Raw genomic sequence first — 15,542 nt, 5'->3', positions numbered from 1 at the left:
TTTCAGATAAATAGAGATGATTTAACGGCACATAGACTTTCAAAGGCATGTAATTCAGAACATACTTAAATTGATTTTTAGTGGCCTTAGTAGTTTTCCCTCTTTGGTGAGGGCTATTGTATCTCTTTGCTAAGGAACAGCCATCTATGCATAGGGAGGTTCCCACAGAAAGGCCATGGGACATATTTGAACAAGCTCACCCCCACACATATGTGTGTAAAGAATGTTCAGTCAATACTTGTTGGCTGTTTATGGTTGGCATGTGCTTACACAGAAATATATTGACGTTTGTCTCTTAAGACATACCATAATGGGGTAATTTTTTATTGTTTTATGTACCCTGGTAGCTTTGTAACATATATAAATACCTTGTTTCTAATTGAGTAATGTGTGGAAAAAGGCAGTGAGGCAAAACTTAAGGTTTTTTCTGCCCTCTGTAGACTATATATGTTTATGCATGCACTTGAAGAGTATATAAAATGGTATATGTCTGTTTTCCTGAGTAAGGAAACCTTTTTACTTTTCTGCCAGAGAAAAGTAAAGCAGTCAGTGGCATCTCATGATGTCACATGATTTGTAAGGGGAAAAAATGGAAGCCAATAAATATACATGAGCCAAAAATGAGCACTCTCGGGTCATTTCCTGAGGGTCACCCTTTCTTCATGCAGCAGTAATATGCTACCTGTTAAGTGTGCCTTTCCCTGAACTTAATGTGATAGAGAACATTTTCTCCTGGGCCAGCTCATTAGATAAAGCATTTTAAAGGTTATGTTTTCTGTTTTTCTTATAGGCAAGGATTACTGCAAAGTAATATTTCCATATGAGGCACAGAATGATGATGAATTGACAATCAAAGAAGGAGATATAGTCACTCTCATCAATAAGGTAAACAAAGGTTGTCTCCTACCTTCTAAACCGCAAACTGCTTTGGGGTGTTGACTGGACAGTACAAGCTTCTGCTTCAGCGCTTGAAAGCTTGGTTTTCTCAGTCCTGAACTTGTGAGGAAGAATCTTGCATCTTTCCTTTTGATCAAGCTAAGCCCAGCATCCAGGTGAATGCATTCCTTGAGACGAGAATAGATTTGTTTGCCTTAGGGCCAGCTGCAGATTTGCATGGTCCTTCAGAAAAGTCTGTTCCAGAAGGAATAACCCAAAAGGCAGCCTGCTTGGCTGGAGATCCTGCCCTCCACAGCAGCCAGGTTGCAGAGCTCTGTGTCGTGAGGTATTGGAGGAGGAGTTTTTAAAAAAGGCTGGTCATGCCTCACAGGCAGAAAACGCTTAAAGAATGTTTGCTGTTCAGATCAAAGACAGGTAGAGTGCCTGAGAGAATTTTTCCTGTCTCCTCTGGGCTAAGAAGGTTGAATGATTTTATTATTATTAGAGCCAGAGCCCTGTAAATAAACAGAGAGCTATAAGATCTGTGTGAAGTGATGCAGTTGAACAAGGGCCTTGGCTGTGTACTGTGTGTGCTTTCATTCTGTGGTACTCACCAAGTAGGTGGTTGAAAGATACATTATTTAAGCAATACCTAGAATATATGACTTTTTCTCTGAAGAACAGCATTTTTGTGATGGTCAAATATGGTGAGAAGCTGAACGGTCTTGAAGATGTGTATGGTGGTTTTATTTATTCAGGGGAGTGACAGGGAACTTAGCACAGTTACCTTAGCACAAGTGTGACTTGGGAGACCATTGTGGCTGCCTGCGCTCTCCCAGGGCTGGGAAGCCTTGGCAGGGTGGAGGATGCAGGGAAGGGGAAGAGATTGCAGGTACGTAGAGTTGGGGTAGGCCCAGGGTCCCGCCAACTCTGACCATTACTAAGAGGGTGGGGACTGTGGTGTCGCCTGGCCCTACCCCTCCCTCAAGGCTTGTCCATAAGGTGATCAGTAAGATTTACCTTTGTTATCAAGAGGTTACCTCTAAGACATGGCTTTAGAGATTGTGTGTTTTAAGAGCCTAATCCAAAGATACCAGGGAACTAATGACCCCAGAAGTTAAGTAGCTTGCCAAAGGTCAGGAGTTTTAGGGAGAAAGCTGGTCCTCTCATGGACTCCATATGTCGGTGGTATGGAGTATATAATGCTTTCCGGAATAGCAAATCATTCCCTGTTTTGCAGATCATCCAAGAACTCGTCCATCTTTTTACCTGTAAAGTATTCTCCCCTGAAGTTATTTCGGTATGTCTCTGTTGAACATGGCAGGAGGAAATGAGGGGAAGAATGCTTCCCTTGTTGTTTTCTGCAAATGAGGCAGAAGTGGTTCTTTTCTGTCTCTTTCAGATTGCTTTCTGATACACAGTGCATTTCCTATTTTTAATCAGACCTGTAACCAAACAAGCAGAATAAGGAAGTTGTTAAATGGATGTGAAGCACAATACGAATGCTATAATAATTAGCACAGATAATTTGGTTTTAGAAATGCTGGGAAAGGACTAGAGCAATTTTTTCCCCCGTGATGATAAAGTGACCAGAGAATTAAATAACTGCTATTCTTTGCAGTTGGTTGGCGGGGGACTCACTAGCCTGTTTTTGTTTTGTCTTTGGAAGAGAGGAAGCCTCTTTTTAGTTGAAAACCTGGTATGTCAGTAATATTTAATGAGGTTTGAGAAAAGAAACACATCTATTTCTGTTTTAACATATTATACTCCAGTCCTTCCAATTGAATACATATCATAATTAGCACACATTCATCTTGATGATTTTGCTCCTAACCTCCCAGCCTGAGATCCAGTCTGATAAAAATTAATGTGATTTTTCTAACGACCTTAGTCAGAAAGGGAGTATCTATCGGTCCCATCCACATGGTACAGATAAATGAACAGGTAGATGTGGCAGGCTGCTTTCAAGAGTGTCCTGAAGGTTACGTCCCATTTTTCTAGTTTCATAGATTAATGTATCTGGAAGCAGTTTAGAAACTGAAGTAGTGCACTGCTATTAATATTATATTTACAAAACGTGACATTGTCATCTCCGCTGTACACTTGGTCTCTTGACCTGACTTTCACACTGATCCGACTCCTCAGGCCTACAGTTCTCATATCACCATTTTGACACTTGGTCCTCCTAGTCCCACCCTGCTCCCACCCCCAAGCCTTTCTCCATCCCTGCCACTTCCTGCCCTGCAGAGCTGAGCACAGGCTTGAGTTGTTCTGCATCTGTCCAGGCCAGGTGAGCAAGGACCAGGCTTCCTCCATCTTCCTTTCTCTAGCACCAACCATAGCACCTGGTCAGGAGGAGAGCCCTGGGGTGGTGAAGGATGGAGGGATGTTTCCCCCTGCTCCAGTGTCCCCTACCCACTTCATCCCTAGCACCTCAGCCCCTTCTTTTTGTCATTCTCTAACAATGCTGTGCTCACTTACCCTTCTGCACCAATCAAAATCTTTAGTAACTTTCTTTTTCTTTGTTGTAAAATCCAGATAGATGATCCTAGCACTCCTTCACCTGGCCTGGCCTCAGTCTGTCTTGGTGGCCTTGGTCCATGTGACTGTTCTGCAGGTACCCCCTGTATATGCCCCTCCTGCTCATGTGTCCTGACTAACTTGACTCAGACCATGTTCCTGATGCCCGAGATGACCTCCACCTACCCACATCGCTATTTTTTGTTTGTTTCGTTTTATTTTGTTTTTGAGACAGCGTCTTACTCTGTTGCCCAGGCTGGAGTGCAACAGTGTGATCTCGGCTCACTGCAACTTCTACCTCCCGGGTTCATGCGATTCTCCCACCTCAGCCTCCTGAGTAGCTGGGATTACAGTTGTATGCCTCCACGCCTGGCTACTTTTTGTATTTCTAGTAGAGACGGGGTTTTACCATGTTGCTCAGGCTGGTCTCGAACTCCTGACCTCAAGTGATCCACCCGCCTCAGCCTCCCAAAGTGCTGGGATTGCAGGCATGAGCCACTGCAGCCGGCCTAGCCACTGCACCCGGCTTCCAGTTTGCTGGGGGTTTTTTGATAGCTAATCACACAGCCAGTCTTAACTCATGCTGCTTGGGCCCATTTAGAGCTTGCTGCTTAAGAAAATCCTTTGGGCTCTATCATTTTGCTTCTATTATTTTTTTATACAACCTGCTGGGAAATCAGATTTCTTGCTATCCCGTGCTTGTGCGGATTTTTACTTTTATTTCCATAAAATGCCTGCCAGCCTTAACCTAGCATTCCATTTTGCTGGAAGTGATGTGTTCAGATGACAAGTGCCATGTAGGCCACCAGCTCCCATAACCAGGGTTTGAATCCCAACTCCACTGTTCTTGGCTGTGTCTCTTTGGGCATGTTGCTTACCCCCTCTGAGCCTGAGTTTCCTCAGCCATAAAGCAAGGTCCATAAAGCTGACCTCACAGGGCTGCTGCGAGGATTTACTCTGGCAGGGAGCGGTCTGTCAGTGGCACCCATAATTCTAGGAATTGTCACTCAACCCTGGCTGCTCTTTCTTGGGCCTTGGAAATGGGAATGGAAGGGCTCTTGTGTCTGAGCCCAGTTTGCTGCTGAGGCTGGAATGCCATGACGTTAAGTAGGTTAAAATGGTGAAAAATCCACCTAAAATCGTTAAGTATTCACAGTGGAGGAGATTTTAGCAAGAATTTGGAAAGAAAACATGCCATAAATATTTTGCTTGCTGAAAGTGGGAAGAATGGAGTCGGAGCCTGTAAAACCCTGCTGACATTATAGAAAATTGTTACTCTTCCTCTAAGTTAGGAATTGCCCAGAAGTTCATTGAGATGATTGTATACTATTGCTATTACAAAATGAATGGTTTCACCATGATCTGTTTAATATGCATTCTGATACGCATATTTATTGGATGTAGGAGTTGAGGTGAAAGACCTGAATTGCCGTTCTCTAAATTCTGTGTTCGCTGTAGAGGTTCCTGATAGACCCCGAGTTCCTCTGACATTTACTTTGGTGTCAGTGAAGGTGGTTTCCCTTTGCCCTGCTTTTCTATGCTGTTGCGGGAGTCACAGAGCAGGCTTTGCCCTCATTTTTAGCCCTAGATTGTCAGTTCATGTGGCTTTCTAGAAAATGAGTCAGACACCTTTAGTGGGTGTGTATAAGCCCTCTGCAGTTCCTGAAATAATATGCAAAGACCCAAACTATTTCTGTGTGTCCCTGGAAACCAGGAGGAAATGTGCAACCTGAATGGTTTGTTTTCTAGTTTATTTATAAAGAATTTTTGTGAATTTGGGAACGTTTCCACTCGTGAAGAACACACCTGTGTTTAGCTTTTATTTCCAGTCACTCAAAAATAACTCCCGCGTCTGTGTTCCTACCACCCCCATCCCTGCCTGCCTGATTTGTGCTCAGAGTGTGTTTGAAAAGGTTCCGAAGCTTCTGGGTCTCATTCCCAACTGGAGAAGCTTCCTGGAGAAGGGCTGAGGGCAGCTTGGCAGGAGCTATGCCAGGGCTCAGCTGCAAGGGTGAGATGGCCATTGGAAGATGTCCCATGCTGTGGCTGCTGCTGCTTGGGGCAGAATGAGCCCAGCTATGGAGAGGGGCCATGTTCCCACTCTTGGCCAAAGCCTCCTGGCCTCAGAGCTACAGCTGTTCCTCACAGCTCCTGCTAACCTAGGAGGGAAGGCTTCCTCCGTGATCCCTTTGTAAATAAGGACCTTTAGGTGTTTCTTATCAAACAGTCTTCCTTGGGTAGTTGTGTCTTTACCCTTAAAGCATACCCAACCCCCATGTCTTCATTGTTTTAAGCCTATTTGATGACATCAAGATCAACGCTTAGAAAGCTAACATTATTGGTCAAAATCATGGAGTCGTAGAGATGGAGGGAAGGGGACAGAGGCAATATTAGCGAGCATTAATGTTCATGGAAGGAAACTGATAGACACACCCTAGAGAAAGAGGGGACCCAGGCTGGGCTCAGTGGCTCATGCCTGTGATCCTAGCACTTTGAGTGGCTGAGACGGGAGGATCACTTGAGCCTGGGAGTTGAAGACCAGCCTGGACAACATGGTGAAACCCCATCTTCACAAAAAAATACAAAAATTAGCCAGGTGTGGCGCTGTGTTCCTGTAGTCCCAGCTACTTGGGAGGCTGAGGCGGGAGGGTTGCCTGAGCCCAGGAAGTTGAGGCTGCAGTGAACCATAATTGTGCCACTGCACTCAGGCCTGGGGGACAGAGTGAGACCCTGTGCCCCCAACCACGATAAAGGGGAGACCCAGAATATTAGCTAAGGACTGTTAGTGGCATCCCCAACACAGTAGTACAGTCATCTTTCCTTGGACCATGAGGATTATCCACTGAAGATTATTGACAGCGATTTTAATTTGCACCCTGTCCTCTTCCCCTCACAACGTTCATTCGCTCATTCATTCATTCATACATTGAAGAATATTTGTGGTGTGCCAGGAGCTGTGCAAAATGCTGGGATACAATGGTGAACCAAAAATTCAAACCAGGAATTTTGCTTCTTTGTAGGGACCCCAAGTATTTGGAGCTAGACATGCTGTGAGGGCACAGTTATAACCGCTCCTTTCATCTCTACCTCAACATGTTTTCCTCCCTCCTGTCCCAGACAACAGTTGAACATTTAATTAACTTAATAATAGCTAGATCTTTCTCCAGGACCACAGCTTCCCAGCACAGGATTCTGGACCACTGGCAGCAAGAGCCCAGGACCATCATCACCATTCCCCTTTCCTCAGGAGTCTGCCCGGAGCTCAGCATCTCCCCTCATCTTCATAGCAACCCTGGGAATTAGGTGGGACCATGTGTGTTCTCTCCAGATTACAGAGGAGGAGCAGAGGCCCAGAGTGCTGAAGCAGCTTTCCCGAGGGACTCCCAGCAAGTCAGTGTCTGAGCCAGGTCAGAGGCATCTGCTGACCCTGGGCCAAGTGCTCTTGGAACTTGGGGGCTGGACAAGGTGGTATCTGTGGGTGGAGTTCGTGTTTCCTGTGCGGCTGAGTCACTCCCAGAGGTGACTCTTGTCTACTCATTGAGAGTCCTCATTGTTACTGGATATCCAGGGCAAGTGTCTGTGGAGTTTCCTTTCTAAGGTAATGACATTATCATTGTTACTTACCAGAAAAACAATATTACCATGCCATCACCCCATCCTTTGTTGCTGATGCTTGCATTTTGAAATCTATGTTTCCAATCTGTTAGGGTCAGGACATCACTGTGGTGGTTTCTGGATCATCCATGACTGTATGAGTCCACTGTCACCTCTAAAGGAGTGAAATGATGGTCCATGCAGAGGGAATGATGAGTTCAGCTCAGGGTTGACATTGGTTCTTTTTATGCCTGAGGCCCACCTCCCTAACTGCTTTCTTCCAGTTTCTTCCTATGCCCAGAGTATTTTTCCTTCCTCTTTTCTTCCCAGCCTGGCTGCCACTTAGCTTTCCACTTGCTGTCATGGGAAAAAGAAAAAAAAAAGGCAAGCGGGAGTCCTGAGGTCCTTCCTAAGACATTCTGTGATCAACTCTGTTATTTTGTTTGTTCTAATGTTTATTTCCCCTTCCTGCCTCCCTCCCATTAATTCATTAATGAAATGAAACATGTATTCATGAGAAAAATGTTTTCAGAATTCCTTGCTTCCCACCCCACAGGGAAATAAGGTTGCCTTCACAAAGAGAAGTGGCCTTAGGAATCTCAAGCAAGATCCTTAGCTTGGTAGGCAGAAAGCCGATCAGCTAAATCGATTGCTGGCCCTGACCCTTTCTCTCTGAACTGCTGAAGCTTTTAGTGGAGCTCAAGTGGTAGGATTAAATGTGGTTCCAAGGGTGAGGAGTAAATTAGCAGGTGTCACCCTGAAGATGATGACATGCTGACAGACCCATTAGATGGACATGTTTTATGAGTGAATGAAGAAGTTAAGCATAGGTCTGGGATCATCTGGGTTTATAGACATTTGGAAAATGTCAGTGTTGAGCAAATGAGTCATTTATGTCATAGAATGTATTTCTTGCAGCACGGCCTATCTTGTTAGACTGCTTATGTCCTTATTCTAGACAGAAGTCACAATGTATCCCCTCCTCAGAGCATTTGAAATCCAAAGGAATACAATTTGTTGCTGTTTCATCTTTCTTTTATAAGTAGCCAGGACACTGGGACCAGTGAGAAGAATCATTACCATCACACAGACATAGTTTTAAATTAGTTGAGGATGGTAAACATAGGGCTTGAGGTAGGAGAAAATATCTTTTTAGTTTACTAGTAGACAGTCGATGAAATGCCACCCCAACATTTTGATGGCCATTATTATAGATTTTTCCTTTGTATCATGGACAGATAAGTTTGCGGCTGATGTAAATTCCCAGGTTCATATGCCTACACAAATTATATAAAACTGTCTAAAGAGATCCTGTGTTTGTTCAACATAATTGTCATATCTCTGCAGAATGCTGTGCTTAAATGGCAGGACATCAGTAATCCCCCATCTTGGGACAGTTTTTTTTCCCCTCTGCAACACACAGAAAAAAATCTGTAGGTATCTTAAGGAATTAGAGAAATTCCCCCTTTTTTTCTGTTTCTGTCTCCACCCTTTCTATTTATATTTACTCTGATAGCAGTGTTCTGAGACTTAAATGACATGTTGTGTCTAAAAGTGCTTTGGAAACATAAAGGTTAAATCACAGGGCTAGGTGTAGTGGCTCACGCCTGTAATCCCAACACTTTGGGGAGGCTGAGGTAGAAGGATCGCTTGAGCCAAGGAGTTTGAGACCAGCTTGGGCAACATAGCGAGAGACTCTGTCTTTACACGCACAATATTTTTTTTAAAGGTTAAATCATAGTTATTGCTATGATAAGTTATTAGAAGAAGATGAAAAGACAAATGTCTGGTAACTGAATGTTCTTTCTTGGTATATTGAACTGTCCTGAAATTAAGGTCAGTACTTCCCCTGAAATTCCTTTTCATTATTTATTTTAGCTTTTCTTAGGATGAAAGTAATGTATTATAGTTGTGTAACTCCTGTCTTGTTCAGTATCTCAAAGCTCTTTGCATTCATATTTGTATTTTATTAAAATACAAGGCTTCTAAGATGAAAGTGGCATGGGATACACTTTTTTGTTTGTTTTTTGAGATGGAGTCTCACTCTGTTGCCTAGGCTGGAGTGCAATGGCGTGATCTTGGCACACTGCAACCTCCGCCTCCCGGGTTCAAGTGATTCTCCCGCCTCAGCCTCCCGAGTAGCTGGGATTACAGGCAACTGCCATCATGCCTGACTAATTTTTGTATTTTTGTAGAGATGGGGTTTCACCATGTTGGCCAGGCTGGTTTTGAACTCCTGACCTTGGGTGATCTGCCCACCTGGGCCTCCCAAAGTGCTGGGATTACAGGCATAAGCCACCACGCCTGGCGGGATACACTTTTAAGTAGTACTTTAGAACTGTATAAATAACACCTACTCTTGGGAAAAAAATGAGAAAAACAGACAAATAAATACAAAGAAAAATCAAAATTACTGGTGACCTTACCACCTTCACATACCTCTTAATATTTTAGCAATTTTTCTTTCAGACTTTTTCCATATGTGCACATAATTATAGTTTAAAATAAAAATAGGATCATATTATATACACTATTTTGTAATAACCCTCTTTGTCCAAAATACATCATGATTATCCTTGGCAGCATGGGTAAATGATTTCTTAGCATCCTGAATCCTAATGTATGGAGAGAGTACCAAAATCCTTTTTTTTTTTTTTTGAGACAGAGTCTCGCTCTGTTGCCCAAGCTTGAGTGCAGTGGCATGATCTCGGCTCCCTGCCACCTCCGCCTCCTGGGTTCAAGTGATTCTTGTGCCTCAGCCTCCTGATTAGCTGGACTACAGGCCTGCACCACCACACCCAGCTAATTTTTGTATTTTTAGTAGAGATGGGGTTTCGCCATGTTGGCCAGGCTGATCTCAGACTCCTGACCTCAAGTGATCCATCCACCTTGGCCTCCCAAAGTGCTGGGATTACAGGCGTGAGCCACTGGGCCTGGCCCTTGACAATCCTCTTTTATGCTTAGTTTGTTTCCAGTTTTAATTTGTGTTAGACCATGTTGCACATAGTCATCACCCTGTTTAACAGTCTTTGTGCACATTTCTGCCACTTCCTCCTAGCTGTGATACCTTGGCAGGTTACTCATCTCTGTGTGTATCAGTTTTCACATCTGTGAAATGAGAGTAATAATAGTACCTACATCCTGGTGTTGTGAAGATTAAATGAGATAAAGTAGGTAAAGTACTTAGAAAGCCTGGGTCCTAATAGCTGCTACATAAATGTTAGCAGTTACTATTTCCTGATGATAAATTGCTCAATGTAACACTGTATTGGTGCATTTTGAGGGCATATTGAGGATACATCCTGAAAGATTGTGCCAATTTAGTCTCCTCACAGGAGTGCGTGCAAATATATTTCCCTATTCTTGTCATCCCTGGATATTATCATTCTTTTTAATCTCTGCTAATGTGATTTGGGCTCTAATTCTGCATTTTAAAAAATGATTACCAAGCTCGAACATTTTATGCATCCTTTCCAATTGATTTTTATAAAAATACCTTATATTCATGACATTAACCTGTCATCTTCATATTACAAATATTATTTCTTAGTTTATGACTCATGGAGATCTTAGACTTAAAATTTTCTCATTTTATAGTTAATTGTATAGTGCAGTAAAATTTGTCCTTTTAAGAATATTTTTGATTAAGGCTTTTATATTTTATTTCTAGTTGGAAATGGTAGCCAGCTATTAAATGCATTCTTTTTCTGCCTTCCTCAGGGCTTTCAGTGTTTCTATTTAAAGCTTCTATCTTTACAGTATTTTTTTTTTTTTTTTTTTTTGAGACGGAGTCTCGCTCTGTCACCCAGGCTGGACTGCAGTGGCCGGATCTCAGCTCACTGCAAGCTCCGCCTCCCGGGTTCACGCCATTCTCCGGCCTCAGCCTCCCGAGTAGCTGGGACTACAGGCGCCCGCCACCTCGCCCGGCTAGTTTTTTGTATTTCTTAATAGAGACGGGGTTTCACCGTGTTAGCCAGGATGGTCTCGATCTCCTGACCTCGTGATCCGCCCGTCTCGGCCTCCCAAAGTGCTGGGATTACAGGCTTGAGCCACCGCGCCCGGCCAGTATTTTTTTTATAGTGGCATTGAGAGATTCCCTGAGGTTCTGCATGGATACGTATAAGGATCCTCATATCCTAGACCAGGGTTTGGCAAATTTCTGTAAAGGGCCAGGGAATAAATATTTCAGGCTTTGTGGGTTGTGCATTCTTTGTCACAATTACTCAATTCGGCCATTTAAGAGCAAAAGCAGCCATAGAGGTAAATGAATGGGTATAGCAGAGTTCCAATGAAACTTTATTTATGGACACTTACATTTGAATGTCATATAATTTTCATATTTCTTGAAATATTCTTCTTCTTTTGATTTTTAAAAAACATTCAAAAATGTAAAAACTATTCTTAGTTTGTGGACCATAGAGAAATAGGTGCCAGGTTAGATTTGGCCCGTGGGCTGTAGTTTGTTGGCCCTTGAAATAGAATATCTGGAAATAGACTCATAAAAAAATCCAGCCAATTAATTTTCAACAAAGATACAAAGACAATTTAAGAGAGGATAATCTTTTCAAGAAATGGTATTGGCAAATTGGGCACCCATAGGCAAAAACAAAACAAAACAAAACAAAACAAAAAAAAACCCAACCTGAAAATCAACTCAAAATGGACCATAGATCTACACGTAAAAGATAAAACATCAAAAGTTATTTATTAAAGACAGGAGAAAAGAGTTGTTAGACATGATACCAAAAACACAGTCCATAAAAGAAAAAAGTTGCCAAATAGAACTTCAGCAAAATTAAAAACTTGCTCTGCAAAGACACTCTTGAGAGAATGTTATTGGCTAGTCTATTTTTCCTACAAGGCCATCTAAGCCCCACTGTTCAGTAAGTAATTGCCTACTACGTAATTGCGTGGATTTGAAGGACCTTGGTTTCATTCTGAGTCTTCCTGGGAATACCTCTTGTAATACATGGATCTTTCACATTGGAGCCTTTTCCTGCCCCGTGCCCTTTCTCCCCCGTGGTGGCAGACAGACAGAGCCATACTCCACTGGTCTGTTCTGGACTCAGCTGAGCAGCCCGAGGGCCTGGATTTGACTTGGGAATTGTATTTTTTACTCACTGCACAGGCCTAGAAGCTAAATCAGCTAAGTATAGATTAAAAGTTTTCAGGCTAAGAAATATGTTTTCCTAGTAGAAGAATTTCTTAAAAGAAGTGTGGATTTGTCTGGTGAAGAATGGAAGTAGAAGATAGGAATTTAGAAATTTACTAATAGTTGCTGCAGCTGGCTTCAATGTTCTTGACCTTCAAAATGATCATGGCTATGCCCTTCACCTCCTGTTCCTTCCCAGTCCTTATCTGTGGAGTGAAGAATACCACCTTCTCTTTTTTTAAAGCTTTCTTTGTATCTCTTAGAAGTGGTGCAGGAGCTAAGAAAATCTCTTAAAACATAATAATAAAAAATGATTTATGAACGCCACTATCTACCAGTGAAGCAAAATGATTTTCTCTCGTATCTACCATCCTTTTAATGAAAGAAAAGCATGTATTTAGATGCAGAGTCAGTGCAGTTCTCTAAACCATAAATGAAGGTAAAAACTCAGCTATAGGATGCACATCCTGGAGGAGTAGACTGTACATTCAGCAATGTGCTATGGATGAGCTGAAGGTGCTATTAGAAATAGCTTTTAAGATTTCAGATTAAGTGGTCATCTCAATGTAAATGACCTAGCAAGGTCCCTAGCAACTTTCCCACAAAATGAGAAGTTTCTGTGAAAATGTTGTTATATAAGTTTACATTCTTGATTTTATTTATTTATTTATTTTTAATTTTATTTATTATTATTATTTTTCCTTGAGATGAAGTCTCACTCTGTCGCCCAGGCTAGAGTACAGTGGCACCATCTCGGTTCACTGCAACTTCTGCCTCCTAGGTTCATGTGATTCTCGTGCCTCAGCTTTTCAAGTAGCTGGGATTACAGGCATGTGCCACTACACCCGGCTAATTTTTATATTTTTAGTGGAGATGGGGTTTCACTATGTTGGCCAGGCTAGTCTCAAACTCCTGAGCTCAAGTGATCTGCCTGCCTTGGCCTCCCAAAGTGTTGGGATTTCAGGTATGAGCCACTGCACCCAACCACATACTTGATTATATTTAAATGAACAGGAAAAAAATGTGAAAGTACTACCTTAATAATTTGTATTTTGTGTATGACTTGTTCACCTGCCCTTATATATAGTTAACATCTCTTGGAATAACTTAAAGCCATCTTACGAGGACATTGGGAAGGTCCTGTCTATATAAGGATCTCCTTTTCACATGATTACTGTGTTTTTTTGTTTTTTGGATTTGTTTTGTTTTGTTTTGTTTTGTTGTTGTTGTTGTTTTGAGACAGAGTCTGGCTCTGTTGCCCAGGCTGGAGTGCAGTAGCACGATCTCAGCTCACTGCAACCTCTGCCTCCTGGGTTCAAGCAATTCTTCTGCCTCAGCCTCCCGAGTAGCTGGGATTACAGGTACCTGCCACCACATCCAGCTAATTTTTGTATTTTTAGTAGAGATGGGGTTTTGCCATGTTGGCCAGGCTGGTCTCAAACTCCTGACCTCAGGTGATCTGCCCTCCTTGGCCTCCCAAAGTGCTGGGATTACAGGCATGAGCCACTGCTCCTGCCCGATTTTTTTTTTTTTTTAAGACAGGGTCTCACTCTTGTCACCCAGGCTGGAGTGTGGTGGTGTGATCACAGCTCACTGCAGCCTTGACCTTCTGGGCTCAGGTGATTCTCCCACCTCAGCCTCCCAAGTATGTGGGACTACAGGCATACCACCACATCTGGCTAATTTTTTGTAGAAATGGGGTTTTGCTATGTTGTCCAGGTTGGTCTCAAACTCCTACACTCAAGTGATCCGCCCACCTCAGCCTCCCAAAGTGCTGGGATTACAGGCGTGAACCACTGTGCCCAGCCGATTACTGACCCTTGAAGTGGACTTATGGGAATAGAAGTTCCTTCATTCCACAATTAGAAAAAAGGCTAAAGCATAAACATTTTTTAGAAGACTTAAGCTTGCATATGTTGCAAAGGAAATTATGAAATCAATAAATAATTCTGATATATTTTTTGTGTACAAACTATATATATACCCATGTTCCACAACTCTAGGAAGTACCAAATATGAATGGTCACCCTGGAGTTGGGCCAACATGGCAGCATCTGTTGGGTGCTGTTCTCTGAAGAGGCTCCAGATAGAAACATTTTTTTCTTTTTCTTTTTTTTTTGAAACGGAGTCTCGCTGTCACCCAGGCTGGAGTACAGTGGCACGATCTCGGCTCACTGCAACCTCCATCTCCTGGGTTCAAGCGATTCTCCTACCTCAGGCTCCTGAGTAGCTGGGATTGCATGTGTGTGCCACCATACCCAGCTAATTTTTGTATTTTTAGTAGAGACGGGGTTTCACCATGTTGGTCAGGCTGGTCCTGAACTCCTGACCTCGTGATCCACCCGCCTTGGCCTCCCAAAGCGCTTGAATTTCAGACATGAGCCACCGCGCCCAGCCCTAGAAACATCTTTTTCTAAGAGGAAAACATACTGCGCACACAGAGGCCTTTAGGGCCTCTGCCCTTGGTTATCTTCTATGAAAATCCCCACGGGCCTTCCTGATCCCTGCCTTTGTGATATTGAATGCCTGTGGAAGTCCTGTTCTCTTACTGGGGACTGAGATTTGATTTAAGGTTTTTTTTTTTTTTTTTCATTTCTTAATGACATCTGAACTCAAAGGTTACTTCTGTAGCATTTCCTAATCTATGTGCTATGAGGGTAGGAGAGTGATTTCTTCAGCTCTCCTGGGTGGATGGGAAGGGCCTTAGGTGGCTGGAATCACCCCTCTGGGCTGATGGTCTTCAACAACCTTTGGCCTCCAGCAGTATGTCATAAAAATACTACTATTTTATGTGTGTGCCATTATCCGAAAAAAGCTAGGTGGCACTAACTTACTGCATGTATTTATCCTTCTATATAAAGATGTTCAACAGTGGCTCTACTTTACCTTAGGGAATACTTCACCTTCCTTGTTAGAGAAAGGAACATATGACTGGCAAAGGAAACTCCAGGATAATTAAAAACCCTTGTATGTATCTTCATTTCACACATTCTTTCTCTAGGACTTCTTTTGGGAATTAGACCTTGAAATAGCTCAGACTTTTAAAGATAGAGCTGAAAGTTCTATTATATCTAGAATGAAAAAGTCCAGTCTAATTAAAGAAACAATCTTTTTGAGGGAGTATACAACTTGGGGTTGCAGCTACGATGGAGTAAAGGGTAATTAGACTTTTCTTCCTGCCATAGACAACTCTAACATTGGCCAAAACATACGAAGTGGCTGTTTTTAGGCATTGGACAATACATATCACAAGGATGTGATCCTGGAGACAAGGGAAGCATAAAAGTGAGTTTTACATCAACCCTGGCTTTTTACCTAGAGGCACTTTCTAAATTGCAGCACAGGGCAGTGGAGCCCAAACAAAGAGCATCAAACTCATTTATTGGATAGAGGAAACAAG

The 15,542-nt window shown here is 42.7% G+C and overlaps 1 protein-coding gene across 11 annotated transcripts in view; it reads left to right on the top strand.

Annotated features, from left to right (window-relative positions):
* SH3KBP1 (SH3 domain containing kinase binding protein 1) overlaps positions 1-15,542 on the top strand; it is a 357,800-nt gene that overhangs the window by 250,892 nt on the left and 91,366 nt on the right. For all 11 annotated transcript variants that reach the window (XM_025372230.1, XM_025372226.1, XM_025372227.1 and 8 more), the window contains one exon: positions 791-885. In XM_025372230.1, the coding sequence (XP_025228015.1) occupies positions 791-885 (95 nt within the window). The remainder of the gene's footprint in view (positions 1-790; positions 886-15,542) is intronic.

The sequence above is a fragment of the Theropithecus gelada genome, chromosome X, assembly GCF_003255815.1.
Source record: "Theropithecus gelada isolate Dixy chromosome X, Tgel_1.0, whole genome shotgun sequence".
In the NCBI taxonomy this organism is placed as follows: domain Eukaryota; kingdom Metazoa; phylum Chordata; class Mammalia; order Primates; family Cercopithecidae; genus Theropithecus; species Theropithecus gelada.
This window is presented reverse-complemented; position numbering and strand designations above follow the sequence as displayed.